The sequence below is a fragment of the Citrus sinensis genome, chromosome 1 (assembly GCF_022201045.2).
Source record: "Citrus sinensis cultivar Valencia sweet orange chromosome 1, DVS_A1.0, whole genome shotgun sequence".
Lineage (NCBI taxonomy): Eukaryota > Viridiplantae > Streptophyta > Magnoliopsida > Sapindales > Rutaceae > Citrus > Citrus sinensis.
The window spans coordinates 23752313-23773287 of NC_068556.1; the positions used below are offsets into that span (position 1 = coordinate 23752313).

The 20975-nt window shown below is 35.6% G+C and overlaps 4 protein-coding genes across 6 annotated transcripts; 1 reads left to right on the forward strand and 3 right to left on the reverse strand.

The window, feature by feature from the left end:
- The first annotated feature begins 982 nt into the window (after nt 1-982).
- On the forward strand, nt 983-5864 carry LOC102628873 (uncharacterized). Of its 3 annotated transcripts, none has more exons than XM_015533503.3 (6): nt 983-1174; nt 2015-2269; nt 2395-2453; nt 2546-4384; nt 4823-4976; nt 5056-5864. In XM_015533503.3, the coding sequence occupies exons 2-6, from the start codon at nt 2149-2151 to the stop codon at nt 5721-5723; spliced, it is 2841 nt and encodes a 946-aa protein (XP_015388989.1). In that variant the 5' UTR covers nt 983-1174; nt 2015-2148; the 3' UTR covers nt 5724-5864. The 3 variants fall into 3 exon arrangements, with proteins under 3 accessions (XP_015388989.1, XP_024958269.1, XP_006488876.1); XM_025102501.2 differs by having other exon boundaries at nt 2019-2269; XM_006488813.4 differs by having other exon boundaries at nt 2062-2269.
- Nucleotides 5865-6873: 1009 nt separating this feature from the next.
- On the reverse strand, nt 6874-8866 carry LOC102628375 (transcription factor MYB111). Its single transcript, XM_006488812.4, has 4 exons — nt 8517-8866; nt 8273-8402; nt 6970-7768; nt 6874-6937 (listed from the first exon to the last, which is right to left on the reverse strand). The coding sequence occupies exons 1-3, from the start codon at nt 8647-8649 to the stop codon at nt 7018-7020; spliced, it is 1014 nt and encodes a 337-aa protein (XP_006488875.1). The 5' UTR covers nt 8650-8866; the 3' UTR covers nt 6874-6937; nt 6970-7017.
- Nucleotides 8867-12116: 3250 nt separating this feature from the next.
- LOC102628088 (AMSH-like ubiquitin thioesterase 3) lies at nt 12117-17771 on the reverse strand. Its single transcript, XM_006488810.4, has 14 exons — nt 17509-17771; nt 17272-17336; nt 16782-16857; nt 16491-16691; nt 16066-16157; nt 15515-15620; nt 15372-15418; nt 14895-15210; nt 14657-14746; nt 14446-14508; nt 13631-13705; nt 13231-13293; nt 12968-13020; nt 12117-12655 (listed from the first exon to the last, which is right to left on the reverse strand). Exons 1-14 carry the CDS (start codon nt 17605-17607, stop codon nt 12481-12483), a joined length of 1521 nt encoding a protein of 506 aa, XP_006488873.1. The 5' UTR covers nt 17608-17771; the 3' UTR covers nt 12117-12480.
- Nucleotides 17772-18294: 523 nt separating this feature from the next.
- LOC102615956 (protein trichome birefringence-like 4) lies at nt 18295-20630 on the reverse strand. Its single transcript, XM_006488935.3, has 5 exons — nt 19717-20630; nt 19436-19628; nt 19059-19252; nt 18805-18963; nt 18295-18725 (listed from the first exon to the last, which is right to left on the reverse strand). The coding sequence occupies exons 1-5, from the start codon at nt 20211-20213 to the stop codon at nt 18395-18397; spliced, it is 1374 nt and encodes a 457-aa protein (XP_006488998.1). The 5' UTR covers nt 20214-20630; the 3' UTR covers nt 18295-18394.
- Nucleotides 20631-20975: the final 345 nt, after the last annotated feature.

A 20975-nucleotide genomic window follows, 5' to 3' on the forward strand; every position in this document is an offset into this window, starting at 1 on the left:
ATTATTTGTCAATTTTGTTTGTGTAATTATGGTCAAGCTCGTAATTGAATGGATTAGTTTGTAGGTTTTCAATTTTTTTTTTTAAAAAAATTAATCTCCCTCTTGTTTTTATTGTTAAAATTGATTCTAATATTTGTATTTGGATACATTTTCTATCAAATGCCATCATCCAACATGATCTCAGGTTGGTTAATTTATGTAATGTTCATTTAAATGCTCGTCTAACTTTGAAGTGAGACATAATTTGCTTTCATTTGGTTAGTGTTTTTAGTTTATTTAGAGATTTCATCCAATATACCATCAAATTCTATATTTTGAGATTCACATGACCTATTTGGAAAAAGAAGAAATGAAGGAGCTGCTTAAATTATATTGATTATTACGACCTAAATTAGGAATTTACTTGTCTAAACTAAACGATTTTCTTATGTCTTTTTTTTTTTTTTTTGTGTTCCTCTAAACTATAAATAAACTAGATGATTAGTTTGTAAAAGAGGGGAAAGGATAAAATTCAGATCTCATTCAAATTGATCAACTTAATTATGGGTTATTAGTTGATGACGGGGACATAGTTAAAAGAATGAGACAACTTGTGTCTTTTAATACCAAAAAAAAGAGGGACCCAGTTACATCATTGAGATAAACTATATCTTTATAAAAGAAAAAACCGTAACACAAGGACCTAAACGATAAAATTTAAAATAATTATGGTTCAGATTCAAAACGTAATGGCACACGTGGCTGTCAGCAGAACGAGGGAGTCAGCCTTAACGTACACCCAGCTGTGAGTTTAAATAATCCGAACACTCCGTCAAAACAAATCATGTCACCATTCGGAATTTGAAATCTCTCCCTCTACCAAAAAGAGACGTTACAAACTTTATAATTTTTAATAACGATTATTTCCTCGAAATATTTTTTAAAAACAGTTTTATTATTTTTTTAAAAAGAAAATATATATGTATGTGTCTGCATTTGCCTCTCCCATTTATTGCTTTGAACTACACACGATCTCACACTACACGCACACTCTCTCTCTCCCCAGTCTGGCTTTAAAATCTCTGCAGATATCAGTAGTTACTTCGGAAAATAAATTGGAAACCCTAACCACCAAAAAATTAGCTGGCATTGATTGAACCGAAGGAGATCCAGAGTCTTCTCTCGATTGTTTGATGTAAGTTGTTTTCGTTGCTTCGAATATTGATGAAATTTCTTTTTTTTTTTTCAGGGTTCTCTTTGTTTGCTGAGAAAATGTAGTAAAAAAATGGAATTTGAATTGAATACTTTAGTTTTCTTCACGTGGGTTCTAAAAAATTTGAATTTTGCACCTACTTAAGTTTGGTAAATTTATTGAGTATGCTTGAAATTTGTTAGTTATGGAAGTTAATGTAAATAGTCTGCTCTATATTTCCTTGTTTGGTGTGTGAAAGGAGCAACTTTTTTGCTTTTGTTTGAAAAAAAATTCAAGCGTTTTGAGCAGTTGAATTGATGAGGTGAATCCAAGGGAATGTGATATTCTAAAATAATGATAAAGACTTGAGTTGATGTGAAAGAAGAGTTAAAACTGATGAAATTCAGGTTAACGGTTGAGGTCATATGTTTTATATAACTAAGTTCTTGTATGCTTTCTTGTGTAATGTAGAAGGTCTGGTTTTGTAGTTTCTCGTGATGGGAGGTGAACAGTGAGATTGAATGTTTGCCCTTTAGAACAAGTCATGGAATGTTAAGCAACGGGGATAAGTGTTGATGTGAATTTAATAGACATAGATACGGCTAAGTCTGAATCAATAACTTAAATGGACCTTGCAGCATTAGCCATATAGATGCTACTAGACTATTGGAACAGTTACTTTTTATTGAGAAATTCTGTAAAGATGTTGAAATTCTAGTTCATTTGTTGAGAATGTATTGATTCAATGGGTTGATGCGGGATGACAGTCATATAATCTTCAAAAGATAACAATGCTTAATTTTCTTTTTTATGAATGTTACAACTGTGGCATGGGTTATGAAGACAGTAATTGGAACATCAATAATCAGTTCTGTTCAATCAAGTTGCAGATGGCATTTGATGGGTGGAGCACAGTTTGGCTTCCCTGTTTCTACAGCTTATAATTGCTAATGTTGCCTTAGTTTTGGCTTGTGAAAATGGGCATCGAGAAAGAAGGTTCAAAAGGCGGAGGAGGTTATGTAGGAGGATTCTTTCAGCTGTTTGACTGGACTGCAAAATCTCGAAAGAAGTTGTTCTCTAGCAAGTCAGATTTTCCAGGTACAATCTACTCCACATGTAATGTCAGTAATGGTCATGTATGTTTTTTTGCAATTTGTTAGTTGTTTGTAAAATCTTTCTTATTGGTTGGTCATTGATATTCTTCATTCTTATCTTATCTGTAGAACGTACAAAACAGGGGAAGAAAAGCGATGGAAACCTGCCAATGACACGGGTCCATCTGGTAAGAATATGCTATCATTGATGTTTTTCTTGATGCTTATGACCCCTGAATAGTTTTATAACGGAGTTTTACAATGGTTGTTTATGTCTCAGGTAGATGAGTATGATACTGCAGCAGGTTCAAGTTTTAAAGGAAGTAGTGATTATAGTTGTGCTTCATCTGTTACAGATGATGATGGGTATGGTGCTAGAGCCCCTGGGGTAGTAGCCAGGCTTATGGGATTAGATTCCTTGCCCACATCTTCCGAGCCATATTCTACCCCTCTTTTTGACACCCAATCTTTTCAAGATGCTCACTCCTGCAGGAAAAACATTGACTATTGTTATGACTCCCAAATGATGTATTCTGGTAACCTACTCAATAACATGGAAGGCCGTGCCAGGGACTTTGTGGAGTTGAAGTCTCAAAGGATGCTGAGCAGGCCGATAGAGAAGTTCCAAACTGAAATTTTGCCTCCTAAATCTGCTAAATCAATTCCGATTACCCACCATAAACTTCTGTCACCTATCAAGAGCCATGGCTACATACCAACTAAGAATGCTGCACATATTATGGAAGCTGCTGCAAAAATTCTTGAGCCTGCCCGCCAAGGAAATAGTAGCAGGACCAAAATGCCTGTTGCTGGGTCTTCGTCAGCTCCATTGAAAGTCCGGGATCTCAAAGAAAAAGCAGAGGCTGCACAGAAAATGCCACTGGTTTGCTCTTCTGCACCCTTGAAAGTGAGAGATCTTAAAGAGAAAGTAGAAGCTTTGAATAGAGCATCCAGGGTTGCTGAAACTTCTCGAAGGCCTGTTGAGTCTAATGCTGCCAAATATCTTAAGGGTCAGTCTTTAAATAAGAGCTGGAATGGTTCAATAGATACATCATCTTCCCGGGCTTCTGATACCGACGAAGGTACTTCTGATGTAAAGAATAAGGGGAAGTCGATTTCTCTTGCAATTCAAGCCAAGGTAAATGTCCAGAGAAGAGAAGGTTTAAATTCAAGCAATAACCGAAATCTGGTTACTCAAAAAGAACAGAATGAGGTTAAGTCAAGCCAGCCTTTCAAGAGCCAGCCAAATATTCAAAAGAATTTGCATAAAAAGTCTTCTGTGCATAATTCTTCTGGAGTGCTTAGGCAGAATAATCAGAAGCAAAATTGTGCAACGGATAAAGACAAGTTACCCTCAAAACCCGTGGTTTCCAACTTGCAAGGAAGAAAAATGCTGTCCAGGGATTCTTCTACTGTGCGTCAGAAACCTTTGACTCGAACTGCTGGGAACACCAAAATTGGATCCAGGAAGTTGGACTCCGATGTCATGGATAGTGAAAAGGGAATCCTATATTCCAGCACAAAGAATGTCCCTAGGAAGAAAAGATCAATTGAGAGGGACATGCATTATGGGAAAGATCAGGCTACTGATCTGTTTGTTAACAAAAATCAGAAGGCATTTCAATCTAATCCAGTTACGGAAAAGCATTTTACTTTGGCTGAAGACAGCAGAAAGAAAGGCATGGATGTTGTCTCATTTACATTTACAGCCCCACTTACTCGATCAATATCTGGTTCAGAAACATCTTCTCTGGCTAGACAAAAAAATGACAGTCTTTGCATGGACAACCAGGGTAAAAGATTAATGCTTGACTCAGATAGTATGAAGTTGTCTTCACTGGGAGCAGATGCTTTGAGTATGCTTTTGGAACAGAAGTTAAGGGAACTAAGTTATCGATCCGAGTCTTCCCTTCATGAATCTTTCAAAACAGGATCATCTTCCAGTTCTGCGTCAATTATACCAGATCGAGTACCCACTCTTGATGCGATTGGCAGCGGATCTAGGTTCCAAGATAAGGTGAATCAATGTGCACAGCGTACTGATAGACAGGGTAACCCTTATGAATCTGAATTTCTATTCACTGCGGCTACAGCACTGGAACCAAAACACAAGTTTCAGGTACAGTACACCTCCTTTTCAAATTCTGAGAAATCATATTTCATTTTTTTCTTTCATTGAGTTTATTGGAGTTATCAGTTATTTACTTATTTATTTATTTTTTGCATCTTTTGGTGTTACAACCTCAGAAATGATCCTTTTAAGAACTCTTCATAAGGACTTTCTATATCGAGTTTGTCTCGTCTGATTTCTCCCAAAACCTTCCGCTTTAAGAACCTGGTAAAATGTATAAGCTATCTTAAAGGGTCAGTTACTTGGTCAGCTTGTCTGCCCTATTTGTCTCTTTTTCCTTGTGTTTAGTGCGGGGTTGGCAAGTAAATCTAAAACAAGCTCTTGTTCAGTTAATCAAATTAACTGGGTTTTACTGAGTCCTTTGTAACTTTGTAACTTAAAATTTACACTCGTTGTGGATGCTGATGCAAGATGTAACATAATCAGGGAGTTGATGAGATGGATGAGTGCAGCACTAACCATTATGATAGCAAACAGTTGCTCGATTGTCGACATCCCAGTCCGGTTTCTATACTTGAACCTTCTTTTTCAACAGAAAGTTGCAACTCCTCGGATAGTGTAGATAGTGGCAGTACAGAGGGTAAGACTTATCAGCCTCAGATATTTTCTTTGTAAAGTTGTTGATCAGTTATATTCAAATTTTAAGAATATGCATACAGGAAATAAGCAGTGTTCATCTGTTCAAGCTCAAGATATTATTGGTTTGAGTTCTTTGAAGAAATTCCACGCATTAGAAGTAGATACGGAGATGTCAGATTCGGCTTCATCTATGTCCATAGGATATGTGGCTAAAAAGAATGGTAGTGCAATTATGGTGACAGATCTTGCAGGATCAGCCAAGTGGGAACTGGAGTATGTAAAACAGATTCTGTGTAATGTGGAATTGATGTTTAAGGACTTTGCACTGGGCAGAGCACGGGAGATAATCAATCCTTACCTCTTTGATCTGTTGGAAAATCGAAAACCTGGATTAGAAAGTGATGGTGATGAGTCTAGGCAAAGCAGGAAGGTATTGTTTGATTGTGTAAGTGAATTCATGGACATAAGATGCAGGCGGTATGTGGGTGGGGGATGCAGAACATGGGCAAAAGGGGTGGCAATGGTGAGACGAAAAGAGTGGTTAGCCGAAGAAGTGTACAGGGAGATTTCTGGATGGGGAAGCATGGGAGACTGTATGGTGGATGAACTTGTAGACAAGGACATGAGCAGTCAATATGGGAGATGGCTGGACTTTGAAGTCGATGCATTCGCTCTTGGCGTAGAGGTTGAGGGTCAAATATTTAAGTCGTTGGTTGATGAAGTGATTGCTGATATCTTGCAATTTTAAAAAGCCATTTTGCTTTGATAATTTATACAACTTGCTATGTATGTTGGTCTCATCAAGTTATTGCTTCAGGGCTTTTTTGTGTGAACTTGAAGGCTTTGTGAATGATCAAGTTTGTTTTTATAAAATTGTAGCAACATGCAATAGTATGGGGTATACAGCCTGTTGCGCACTAAATTAGAATGTTGACGGAGGTAAAAGGCAAAATAACACGAACTCCAAAAAATAGTGTCTTAGAATTTTTTCTTTTCTTTTTTAACTCTGATTGCATTTTAATTTTGTGTGAGCATTCGTTTGTGAGCACCTATTTATATTATAAATCTATACACACACACATACATATATATTTTTTATACAAGGGAGCCTAATAAAGTTTAGGGCAAAATAAAAGTGGGAAGATGGGTCTCATACATATCATTATATAATTAATAATCAAACCCTTTGGGGGCTCTCAAATATATGAAAGCCAAGAGGCAAGGAACCTGCAAGTTTGGCCATAGAATCAGCAGCAAAATTAGCTTTATATTATATATGCTTTTATGGTGATTTGCCATCCTCTATTGTATCAACTCCTTGATGGTGGTGATAAGAGAAAAATGAGTATTGAGCACCACTTTTCATATCATTGAGTAAAGATGTCTCTCAAATATAAAAATGTATAAATTTCAATATATTAGAGTTTTTTTTTTCTTGTTAGTAGTATTTTTATTTTTGTTAGAATGAGAATATCCTTATTAGAATTTTTTTTTATACATATATATAATCATGCTCAAGTGCAACATCTTTATGCAAAATTCATGCGGAGGGAGTTAAAAAACAAAAAGATATGAGCTTCAATGCACTAAAACTTTAAAAAAAATATACATTAGAATCTATATTTTTATTATTTTTTAGTTCCATCTATATTTTAATTTCGTGCATATAGCTATGTGTAAGCAATACTAACTATATAATAATTCTTTAGTGTGAGACATCCTTATTTTAATAAATTGAGGAACACAAATTTCAATACACTAACAAATAAAAAAAATATAATATACAATGTATTGAAATATGTAATTTTTAAAAAAAGAAAAGAAAAACAAAGATAAAGGTTTCAATATACATTTGAAGACCGCAAATGCACATTGAACGTTTAATAGAACACAACAAATACAAAAATCCAAGCATAATACTTATTCAACTCATCAAGCACCATTAGTATTACAAACTTAAACCTTTGTGCATCTCAACTAGGCAAATTGATTACAATATTTTGAAGCTCTACCACAAACTTACTAGCTAACAAACAATACACTTATTGACACCCTTCACCATTACCACTATCCCATAACCAACACAATAACTTGTCATCTCCATCCCGTAATTCACACTGATTATGACACTCAGCACCACCTGCTGCCCAGTCAAAATCAAGCCATTCCTCATCAAAGCCTGAACAATTCATCATTGTTGGATCAAATGTGTACAACAGTTCATCCTCATTAGAACCCCAAAAAACGCTTTCCTTTTCAGCACTTTTTGCCATTTTGTCTTGGTCCCTTTTCACTTCGTCTTCTGCACTTGCTTTTTCCCTGTTAAGGTTACTGTTAACTCGCTTTATTTCACTATCCAGCCACTCGTACGGTCCCAATACTTCACTCTCAATGTCCTTGCTGAGGCACAATCCACTTGCCTGATCACTACTTGCTTCACCACAGAAAAATTCATCACTTGCCATGCAAGAAACTTGTCCAATGCTGCTCTTATTTTCATCTGCTGTTACTTGCTGATCAAGTACTTCACTTATGGTTCCCCTTTTAGTTTTAGGCATCCCTATTGATGCCAATGCGAGTTTGTGCTTTTTTGAGTTCACTTTGCTGGTTCTGCCCTTCCTCTGTTTGCATCCTCCGGCTAACTTGATACCGTTATTACTCAAATCATCACTTGTTAATGGATCATCTGCGGGCCCTGTGAAGCTGAATGTTTTTCTGCTTAAATGGGAGTTCCAATAATTCTTTATCTCATTGTCTGTTCGGCCTGGTAATTGTGCAGCTATCAAAGACCACCTATAACATTATACAACAATAATTAATACATATAAATACATCCAATCATGCAATTAGCGAGTGGATTTTAGAAAATATTTATTGACACTTTCAGAACAAATACTTACTACTAAATAACTACACCATTGTTTGCAACAAAAAAAGAAAAAAAGAAAGTATATTAATACTTTATGTGTGTACATATGGCGTGATTTCACAACACCTCATAAACGGCACTGAAACTGGGACACTGTCGTTGCCCCCTAAATTATCACTCATCATTATACATATCTACTGCATCACTTTAGCAGTAATATTTGTATTGTATATCCTGTGTCAACCCAGTGGCTCAATAGAACTAGAGCCAGTAATAGAATCGACACTCTGTTGCATCATCACCACCCAGCAAATGAGCAAAAATGAAAGCTCCAAATTCAAGCTAACAAATTACATATTGTGAAGTAAACTCAAGATGAGATTTAGAATATTCCTGATATGCATGCAATTTTCAAAGGCTGCACATACCTGTTACCCAAAGACGAATGAAGCTTAACAATTGTTTCTTCCTCTTCAGCAGTGATGTTTCCTCTCTTTAGGTCAGCCCTTAAGTAGTTTATCCATCTCAGTCTACAGCTCTTGCCACATCTCAACAAACCTTTTGAAAAATGAAAACATACATGTGAATTAGAATTAAAAAACACCTAGAAATTGTACTGCCAAAAAACCTGAAACAAACAGAGCATTTTAAAGATTCGAGCCATTTGGATACCTGCATTTTTGGGTAATGATCTCCAAGATCCTTCTCCATTGGCTCGAATGTATTTAGTCAAAATTTCATCTTCTTCAGCTGTCCATCTTCCTTTCTTTAACCCTATTTTCTCACAACAAGGTGCCCTCCCCATTGACTCTCTACGTCAAAAAAGACAACAAACACAGAAGCTCATAGACTTGAAGCTACTTCTAAGTTTGAATGAAATTTGGTGCAGCGAGATTAAATAAAAGAGTGAAAGAGGTGACGAACTTAATTGCACGAGCGGTTGCTCAAGTTGCCACGACTGTGACTGTGATTTATTTTATTTAATTATTTATCATTAATTTTGATGCCGTGTTCCACTCCAGTCTAGCTCTAGAGTCTGCTGCATTGTTGTTTCAAGAGGTGACATTAAATATCAATGGGCTTCAGTCCAATGGGAGAAGTATTGCACTTACAATATTGAGTGTAATGGTTCGAGTCTTCGTAAGAGCATTATGTAGGTTCGTTTCAGTTCTTCCTCAATTATCAACTAATTGAGTGGAGACAGTCTCTCCCTTATGAAATGTGAGTGGAGTAGACACCCCTCGAATATTAGAGAGGGTTTAAAGTATTTGAGCAAGTGCTTCAGTAGGTTAATGTATGGCAGTGGTTCCAATTGTTTAGTACGATTGTAAATATTATAATTGTAATGTCTGATATAATATCAGTAACAATCTGTGTATAACAGAATTAAAAAAAAAAAAAGAGGTGACATTAAATTCACAGCTATGGCTACGTGGGCTATGGGTTACTATATGTATCTACATACCGACGGTGAGATAATCAATTATTAGCGTGTTTTATTTGTTTTCCACATCATAAATTCAACTCACCATATGTCTTTACAATTAGGGATGGCAATGGGGAGGAGAGGGGAGAGGACCAATCTCCCCATACCCATCCTCGATATTTTGCATATGTCCCCGTCCCCGTCAAAATTATTTAAGAGAATCCTCATCCCCTCTCCGAATAATAACAGGGGATCTCCGAGGGTCCCCGATCCCCGAATAACTAATACATTTTTTTTGTTTTCGATTTTGAGTTAATCATATTAAAATAAAAAATGCAAATAAAAGTAAAGTTCGAAATATATCTTACATTAATATCCATTACAAAAGTCACATACATTAAATTAGTAAGTAACGCAGCATGCAATAGATACAAACTATCATGAACAAATTAATAGTCTAATACAAAATTGTTACAAATAAAATCAAATTTAGATTCAAAATTAACTTTTCAATGGTGGCGTGGGCACTTTATAAATGTGGATTATTCCCTTTACAGCACAATAGTTAAGTCAAAGCAAATCAAGAGCAAATATTAGATTAGATTAGATATTAAAATTGTGATTTACTGTGGGCAATTATAACATCTAAAAATAAATAAATAATAGATTTAAGATAAATAAAAAATAGATTTAAGTTTAAAATATTTAATGAATATTAAAATTAAAACAAAAGTTTTGGGCTAATAAAATCTGTCCGGTCTTTTTAATGTCCTAAATAAAAATTTAGGACTTTAATTAGTTAATTAGGCCTAAAAGTTTAATAATATAAATATTTTGATATTTTTTATTTTTACCAATACTTATAATTTTATAATTCAAATTTTATTATTTATTTACTAGTAATTTTAAAAATAAAAATTAAATTAAAAATTAAAATGGGGAAATGGGTAGGGCATGGAGATTCCACCTCATCCCCGTCCCCTCCCCGAATAAGAAATTGGGTAAAAAAATTTTCTCGTCCCTTCGCCGAATAAGAAATTGGGTATGAAATTATCCTCATACCGTCCCCGAATGGGAAAAATTCCAGAGAGTATCCGTCCCCGTGAGGATTTTTGCCATCCCTATTTACAATCAATACTCTTATGAAATGATACTAGAATTTCATCATCCACATTGATCTTTTCATATGTAGTTGTCCTCATTGTATTTTATGGTACATTATAACAAGACAAACTCTGATCTCATTTACAAGAGGACATTTTTAGTTTGTAGGAACTATTGGGTTTGAGTGGAGTGCTAGTTAGTTCAAATAATTTAATTTAGGGATTTGTTCTAGTTTCTGTTTTTCGGCCCTTCCCTTAAAAAGCTAGATGAGTAGTATAGTTGTTTCAAATTAATTTTTTAACATACTAATACCTAAAGATTTGAACTCATGTGGCTAACTAAATAAAATTACTTGAAAACTAATAGATTATGTTTTAAAAAATGAATTTATTCTGAGTCAATTTATAAATTTTTGAACCAATCAATTTTAGATTAGTTAAGGTTTGAATGAAGAAATCAGTCAATTAAACTAATACATATTAGTCCACAATCCTACCGAAATATTTGTTTTTTACTGAATATTCAAAGCCATTGTTTTTTTTATTGAGGTGATAAATTTTGAATTTTTTTTTTGAAAGGGATAAATTTTGGATATTGAAAATGAGAGGATTGAGATTTTAACTTATCCCACATGGGTGAGAAAAAGACTGAGTTGACGTTAGCCAAAATAATAATAATGGTAAGATCATTGCTTGTCACATTTTAAGGCACGGTGCCAGTGCCTACTGTTGTGGCTGGTCTACGTGTGATTACTGCAATCACGAGCAGCTTCCAGATCCTAATTAATGATAATCACTCGTATTCGTTCCGTCCCCAAATGGTGACGTATTGTCAATCGGGATCACACATTCAGCCCTCTCTCAAATATTTTCTTAGGTGAAAAGTTTCAATTTCAATGCATCCCATGGGGAGAAAGAATGAACCGCTTTTGTATTATCGTCCTTAAATTCAATTTGACCAAAATCATTGAAAGCCACCAGAAATTTAAAATACCTGGAAACCTACAAAATTGAGTCACTGCAAAGTCCGCTTAGACAGATCAGGGCCCCATTCCATTACCACGCCAGCCTTTCTGTCTACCGAAACTTAGTACGCCAATATTGACTCTTTCGGGATTATTCCTCCCCTTATTCTGCTGTATCCGGTAAAGGGGGAGAAAGAAAAAAAAAATCTTTTAAGAAATGACCATAATTCAGTAACATCTCTGGAACTGGAAGTACTTAAAACGAACTTGGTATGCAGAGAAATATTGAGTATTGAGAGAGAGAGAGAGTAAAATCCTCATTGCTGCGGAAACACTGCCGCTCGCAAAATTGTGTCCACTGAATTGTGATGAGAGAGAAAAAAATTCCAGAAACCAAGAACATCTCCAGAATGTCAAAAACCCACTTGCAGTTGCCGCTTGCTGGATGATCGATGCCCTCATTGTCAACCATCCATAACCGGGCGTGGTCCAAAATCTCTAAGCTTAGCCTTTCAACAGCCTATGTGCGTGATGTGTTCCTCTTTATTTGCCTCACCAACCATTCTCCCACGAATAAAATGCACACTACAACTGTCGGCGTGGCTTCTTAGCACTTTGAGTAATCACGGACCACTTATCGACTTATCGTAACTACAAATGTAGTAACTTGTTCAATCCTCCATTCTATCATTCGTCATGTTTCTCTATCAAGGGAAAGAAAAAGCACAGATGACAACCTTGCACATCAAAGGCCTCAGAAACCGAAGCCCTTGTCAGATTAAACTCCTAACTGCTCTTTGAATAATTACAACCCATTTGTACAATGTTTGCTTCTTACAATCATATGGTTAAATCCCAAAATCTCTGACTAGGCGAAATGATACAACAGCAATACACTTTGGATAAGTACAATGGTAATTAATATTTTCTGATGAATCAGAAAAATGAAAATCCTCTATTTTCGGCAAATTTCTACTGAAGAAAAAAAAAATGAAAATCCTCTATTTTCATCAATTTCTACTCAAGGAAGTAGTTTAATTTACATCACTATCAGCTGCAGAAAAATTCACTGTTGACGTGATTTCTTTCTATGAGTAAATTATTAACAAAAATGCCTTCGTGTACATCAACAAATTGCAAGCTCACCGAAGATCAACAACATCAAATTGTAATTTTGCGTTCATAAAGACATGTGAGCAGTGCTCGTATAAAGGGCTTCCATCTTCAGGCTCTTCATGGGGATGGAAACCCCGCTGCTGGCAATTACGTATCACTGACACACCGCCTGGGTCAGACAAATGAAATATGCCATGTGGACTGCAAGAGCATAGAAAGTATATATATATGTATGTTAGCTTGCAACTAGTAAGACGATGATAATAATAATAAGAACAATGCACATATAGGGCAGGTTTCTCTCTCTCTCTCAATTCTATCCACTCTTAAATGATTAATCGGTCATTTTCCATGAAGAATATCAGTTTTGTAATAAAGACCATGTGCTTTGCAATCAATGAATAACTATTGCCATTTTCATTTGCAAATGAATATTCTTGTTATAAGAATATTCTGTCAAAGGTGACAAATTGGATTCAATGCAATTGTCACAGGAAAGAAAAAGCAATGTACCTTGATGTATCAGTTGGGGCCATGACAATAGCAACTGCTTCAGGCAACATAATCTACACAGAATTTACAAAAGAAACCATTTGGTGAAACATAATAATGATACCTTTTTTTATTTTTTATTTTTTTAAGTAATCAGGACACTAATGGATAAAGAAAACAAGAAAAGACTATATGCCGTTATGCCCTCAGCTATGAGAAATGTTTAATGCCTTGCCAAATCGCATAAGCTAGTTCAAGAAACAGAGAGAATCACGGTTTCTTACCTGATAAGAGTAATGAGTGTGCAGATCGACTGACGACATGAAACAAGTCTGCGATGGGTGTGTCTGGAAACAAACATAAACTAAATAACATAAATCTCCATGGATACAAAGTATATAATGTCGTAAACCTGCACATCTGTGCCATCAGTACAGGCTGCCTAATAACTTAAAGGATGCCCTAATTTTTGTTAGCACCAACTTCATTGGTTATCACATTCACAGAAAAGCAATTAAAAGAGTAATCAAACAGTTCATTATTCTTTAATTTTTGTTCGAGATAACACCACTAGCTACCATTAGCAGAGAAGACTAAACATATCAATATTAAAAAGTGATAAGAGGGAATAAATTTTAATAACTAAATTGAGAATTACTGGCATCATGGCTCTCAATAACTTACATGAATCCAGCCAAGAGGGAAAAGAGATAATCTATCTTGAACTTCAAAAATTTCTTCTTCATTCAATGTCTGACACTGAACATTAAAATGGTGTTAGTGCAATAGTATTAATTATGATAGCAAGTGATATTGATTGAAGTCAGGACCCACAGCTAAACTCCAATGCTGCTTGCATAAGTAATTTGGATTTACAAAATTGACGTGCATTACTTCAAATTAGGCAAAGCTTGAGTTCATTTTCATAGTTAGTAGATTGTGAAATTAAAAATAATAAATGAAATGGTAAAAGTACGTATGCATCTCTCTATATGGAATTAGAAAATTTCTTCACAAGGACCACCATTGCATCTATTAGAATGAAGGACCTAGACAAGGAGAGTAATAACTATTTACCTGATCTACATAGATTTTACAGTCCAATTAATACCCAATTTCCTTTCACTTATTGATAAACATAGATTAGAATTAAAAGTACATATGCATCTCTCTATATGGAATTAGAAAATTTCTTCACAAGGACCACCATTGCATCAATTAGAATGAAGGAGGACCTACACAAGGAGAGTAATAACTATATACCTGATCTACATAGATTTTAGAGTCCAATCAATACCAAATTTCCTTTCACTTATTGATAAATTCAAAGTTCATGGAGTCACACCAAGCAGAAGTGACAGTAACTATATAAACGATAATAGAGACACCAAAAGATAAAATGGAAAAGAAAACTAAACACCGAAATGAATCTTTTAATCTTTTACAAGAAAAAGAATCAAAATAAATAAAATGGAAAAATATAAAAATGTGTATCTTACCGAATCAGAAGTTGATTCCTGCTTTGGGATAATGAGAGTAGTTATGTGAAAAACCCTGTTTTTCTACGACCATGTAAAATATACAAGAAAGAATGTCAGTCAACACTTAGCATCCTAATAGCATCCCTTCCACACGGGGCTTGCCCCACCCAAATCCACCCAGAAAAAGGAAGTAATGTGTTATTTCTCCTGTAAAGTTCAGTTCTCTTACCAACGATCCAGCAAGAACACCACATGTTTCTAAATTTTTTTCGGTATTTGCTTGAGCTAATCTTAAAAAATCTTGCATCATATTTACTGGCTGCAAAGTCAAAAAATAGAGACAATAGCACCGTGCCCCTTAAGTGTAACAAACATCATAACCATAAATTAAAATGAGAGGTGTCGCAACAACCAAATAGCACAAAGAAACAGAAATAGAAACACTATATCAGCACAGAAAGACTTACAACATGTAAATGCTGATATTCATTTGTGTTTAATGATATATCCTGAGCCGGGCCAGGTCTTGGATCTGCCACTCTGGATGGAGGTATTGAAGCTTGCTGCACTTGAGCAAGAACGGGAGGAGGAGAAGGTTGCTTGGTACTGACAAACTGGAAGGGATCCTCCCTTGCTTCATGAACCATTGGGGGACATGACTTCTCAGCAGGATGTAACCATCTACCATCGTCCAAGGAAAGAACTGACTCCATAGTTGATATGGCTCCTCCAGGATCACCATCTTTTATTGGCACAATACCATATTGTCCGGCCTGATTCAGGCTGTTATGATATAGGTAATATCAGCATTAGCCATAGTTTAGCGAAAGAAACTTATGAAAACTTATATTGAGACACAAAAAAACTTCCAAAATGATATGGTAAAAGAATCATATAGGAAGGTTTAAAAAATGAATAAGTTTTGCTGAAATGAAAAGTCATACCTTATATCTTCAGTAGTGGTTAGGTCAGTGCTGCTTGGATAGTGAACCTTATTATAAAAGAATTGGTCAGTTCATACACTTTTACATTTCAAGACAGGAAATGAAATTATAAATTCGAACATAAAAAGCCACAAATAAGATACCTTTATCTCTGCACTAGGGCCAAGCCATTGGCCTCGAAGACCATGAGGGCCTAGAAATGAGTGTCTGGACAGAGTTTCTTTCTTTGGAAGAGGAATATTAACAGATCTGCAAATATCAATGAAAACCACAAAGATCAACGAAAACCAGTATATCAATATAAGAAACAGGCTTGCCAAAGTTTATTCTTATAGTTTATATCAATTTTAAAAATAACTAATCTAGCTTTCACATACCGTAAGTCCAAAACTGCCTTTCCAGTACAAAACTAACAAGACACATAAAAATGCTCAATGAAACAAAAGAATGGAATCAGAACACAAGCGACAAAACTACAGAAAATCCATTTTTAAGCCAGTTCATCAAATAAAAGCCATTTCATGAAAAATAAAACCTCATAAAGCAAAAATAATGAATCAATACACAATATTATACAAGCTGCTAGTCACTAGCTCACTTGCCACTACATCTAGCTTAAAAACAGAACGTATTCTCCACAGGCCCCAATCCTCTAAATAATGACAGTAACATCTGAGAACAAGAAGATACTCACAGCTTCTGGAATTGCTTGTCAATTTGTGAAGAACTTGAAGATGAAACTTGTGTACTATTCCTCCAAGAAGACTGAATTTCCATACTAGAAGGCTGCAGGCAATTAAATAAGAAAAAGAACAGAATGAACATATAGAAAATGCTACACTAAAGAGCAACAGAAATTACAAAAACAGATTATCAGGTGAAGAAAGAAATGATAAGGCATCCATGCACTTCATACAAATAAAGACAGAGTAAGAATAACATTGTACTATGATTCCTTCCTACAGGGAAGGACAACAGATAAAACCAAAACCTACAAGCATTCAAAACTGATAGAAAGATTTCTAAGCATAAAATTATTAAATAAAGACCGCTAGATAATTGGCGCAACCACTATGATATAGCATCAACCACATACCGAGGACGTTGAGGCTTTAATACCTGTTTCGAATCCACTCTCAGGTTTAGTTTTTTATTGGAAACAGGCCATTCCGAGGAAGATGTTTCTGCACCATTCGAGGTCCTATCCGAGCCATCAAATTTAATCAATTCAGATTCACCATTGGTTCTATTCAGTTCCTTTAGTCGACGCTGGAACTCCGGCTTCAAAGCTTCAAGCTCATCAAGTACAGCAATCAATCTCTGGAATAACAAATATAACAACCCAATTAAACGATTAACTATATATCAAGAAAACAACAAATAATAACTACAGAAGCCAACATGCCTCACCTTCCTATAAACAGCTCTTTCTTTTGCCAGCAACACCTGGTAATCCCGATGGAATGGTATAGTTTCTGACACCAAACTGTGAAAAGATCAAGAATAAGTTTTGTGTGACAGTTATCAGGTTCAGACATCTGCATTTTCTTAAACCATGCACTACGTGCTCTCTTTACAGTGTTGCCAGATAAAAAATTGCCAAAAATTTTGCATTAATTATCCAACACTTTCTGTACCGAGAGTTAAGAATATTCTTGTCTTTCAGCAATTCTCTATACAAGGAGTTGATAGGTCCAAAGAAGATGAGAACTCTAAGCTTAAGTATGTGAATTTTGCCCCAAGTATTAATGATCCAACAAGTTTTCAAACTGTGATATAAAATTCAAACTTCTTGGATATAATTTGAACACAGTATAAAACATATAAGACATATTCATAAAATTTTCAAAAAATCAAAAATCAAACAGAGGCTATAGCATTAATATTTTGCATTTCTTACCTTGAATATCTAAGAAGTATTATATACAAATCCACAATATTCTTCTCCTCTCTGTAAATACTAGCCTGCAAATGAAAATAAATTAATAAATAAATCAGTGCATAAAATTAATCAGATGGTGTAATTATTAATCTGTAAACTAATTGCGAGTAAATGAAAAGCATCTATAAGGCAATTTAGAAGCTTAATTGCGAAGATAGATTAAAAAATAATAAAAGAGTTCTTAAAAGAAAGGACCTGTTTGAGGAGATTATCGGCGATTCGGTAATAATATCGGAGAGGAATTCGATTGTCCACGTCGATTTTTCTAGCGATTGAGTCCACGTTGATCTTCATTCTTCGAATTTCGTTTTCCTTATGCCCGCGATTGCTGCTGCCGGTTAATTGAAACTCCGATCGACTTCTTCGGCTAGGCTACTAAAGATCAAATTCTCAGCGTGCCAGTGAAGGCAATTGAGAAAACTCCGTCGTTTTGAAACGCCTTGTGTTTCCATGTCGACATGGTGAGAGCGTTTTGGCTATATACGGTTAGGATTACTGAATTTCTCTGCGCGTGTTCCAGTAACTTCGTGCCAAGTGTAAGGGTAATTTGGTAAATTAGTGTCGTTCCAAATCGCCACGTCAGTTTTGAAATTAGTTCGGAAAACTAGCAAAAAAGCCTAAACTGAAAACCAATTTGTAAAATTAGCCGCCCACTTACCATCTTTTTAAAAATAGTGAATGTTTATGTCTTATATGATTTGTAAATTGGCATTAATTTTCCCAATTCTTTTTCTCTCCTATTGAGAGAGCTTGAAGAAAAAGCAAATGATGCAAGTGTTAATTTCCAAACATTGTAATATCTTTAAATTTCAATTAAATTATATACTAAAATTAATATTAAATTTGTGACTTGATATTAATATGATCTCATGTATAAATGTTTCAGTAACAAAAGGGTGTAGCAGATACACATAAAAAGACTACTGATGTCATATTTAAGAGTTATATGGGTTAGAGTTGGAATCGGAATTGGAGTACAAGGCTACTACTAAAATTCACAGAAACAGATACACACAATGCAAAATGAATGGGGTTCGAAATCTATATTACAAGGTCAATACAAACAGCGGGAACTTGCTGCTCATTTGCCTGTGAAATCATTGTGGGATATGAGCAGAGTCGCATAGAGAAGCTCATTCCAGGAGTCAGGAACACCAGGAAGGCACCAATGGCTGCAATCCTGGAACATTCCAGGGCCTCTTGGGATTTCCCGTTGCCGGTAAATTGAAGGGTGCCCATCTTGTCTGTAGTCTGTCATCCTTGTAATGTTGAGATAAAACACTGGCGTCTTCATTTCTGCTATGACAGATTCAAGCACTCTCATCATCCATGGATATGTTGCAATGTATGTATCACTGGCTATAGGCTTCATTTCGCCATGGCAGGATCCCCTAGTGTTCCATTGCCCTTTCCTATAACGCCAAAAACACAAGTTATCGAGCTTGTGATCATACTAATACACCAATTTGGTACCACAGCTAGTCAAGTTACCTGAAGTGAGAAGCTGAGTAACCGCGAAAGAAGACTCTGGTACGGTTGCTGTCAATGTTAGCATCAACCCATTGAGCCCATGTTTTCAATGCTTTAGTGTATGCTTCTTTCACTTCTAGTTTGTTATAGACGTGACTGCCTTCCTGGAAGTAATTGTAACTGAAGTAGAGGGATCGAAAGAGCAGAATCAGTGTTGTATAGTTTGGTTAACATTTCAACACTGAATAAGTACAAAAACAGAACCAGAGTTTTACCCTTTAAAGGTTTTGTGGTGAGTCCACCAGTGACCAGTGTTGAATATGATTATATCAGCATCGCCATACTTTGTGGAAGAGCCCTGGATCATGTCAAGCCTCAGAGTCTCTCCTCGAGCTCCAGATTTATCAGAGAATTTCGATTCTTGAACGAGGAATGGTGATTTTATGAAGTCTATTGAACACATATAATCCTACATCATTGCAGAAACATAAACAGTATGTTATCAAACACATAGTTGTCTGTTAAAATTGCTCAAATCCAATCCCCTAAAGGCCTGATACAATTCACCAAAGCAAATGAACCCAGATTTCAGAATTATTTTACTAGCGCTCAATCAACAATGAAAAAGCATTTAACAAGATTAAAGGCTTACTCTGAACTTGAAAGAATAGAACCCTTGAGTCCTGAACCGTTGCCGGCCCGAAACTTCGTAGACTCTACTCTTATCCTTCAAAGAATCTCTCAATGCACAAACCAAAGATTCCCACATATTCCTGTTCAAAGAATCACCAACAAATACCAATCTCTTCCCTCTCAACATCTCCAACATTTTTCCTCCATCAAACCTGAACAAACGTCCAACAACCAAAACATGAACACAACGCATAACAAGAAACAAATTAGAAAACCGTTTTACAAAATTAAAATCAAAACCTTGGAAGCTGGCAACCGATAGGCCTCCACTTGTACTTAAGATAATCAGAATCAGGCCTTCCATTCTTGAAACAATTGAAGGCCTCATCAATAAAAGGGCAAGAACCGGGTTTGTAAAGGGGCTCAGAATTATCAACTACCCATTGGCCATTAAAGATGTCACAAGAACTCAGTTTTTTTATTCTGTTATAACGTTCTTGATCTTTTCTTGAATTTGCATGAGCGGTTTCAACTGCAGTCACTGAAGAGAGGGTGCAGTTGCTTTCGGAGTCCAAGACGAGGCAGGTGTTTGATGAGGACACAGAAGAGAAAGGGGAGATGTAGAAGTTTGCGGCAAAGAGAAGGCGAGATGTCAGAGCTGAGGCTATGAGTGCCGGTGAGTGATTGGTTTGTGAAGCCAAGAGAAAGAGGAGTGAAAGAAGGACGAGTGAAATGATTAGAATGTGGGTTCTTGCGAGACTCGTGAGAGAGGAAGAAAGATTCTTGAAATACGCCATTAGAAAATTTACAGAGAATGGAATCGGCAAGAATTGGACTGTGTTTGTATTAGAAGCAAAAGTGAAGCAAGAGGTATTTTTGGAGGGAAGAATAACTGTATTAGCGGGCGTCTTTGGTTGATGAGAAACCGCTAGTTCTTTTGTGTTTTCTTAAGGCCCAACTTTAATCCAAACTGTATCGTGGCGATAATAAACGAAAGGGTATTTTGTAACAAGTCTCAATTTTAGTCTATGGGTATATTTACGATAGAGCTCTATTTCGTACAACTCTCACCCACCTTGGAAATTTTCTATTTTATATCATAACTCTAAATTTTACATTATTGAAACACCATTAGATTTTATACTCGCAAGTTTTTGTAGATGTCGTTTAATTGAGAATGTAAAATCTAGTGCTGAAAACCCCTCTCACATGAGTGGAAGGATATTAAATTGCCCTTTGAGAGCTAAATTAGAAAAAAAAAAAATACTCACAAGTTTTTAGTCGCCAACAGTCTAAATCTATAATACTATATATAAGATATCATAAGTTCAAACTCGAGTAAAAAAGTGTTGTACCCAAAACAATATTCCAACTAATATCATTCTACTCTTTTTTTTTTAAGGAAGTGAATCCATTTATCTTAATGATATAACACAGTTTCTCAATCATTATGCCATGGTTTCACGCCAAAAAAAATTAGTAAATTAAAAAGTGCTTTCTAGGTAATGAAATATTTTATGATGGCAAACACTTGTGATTCCAATTTTTTTAGGCTTCAA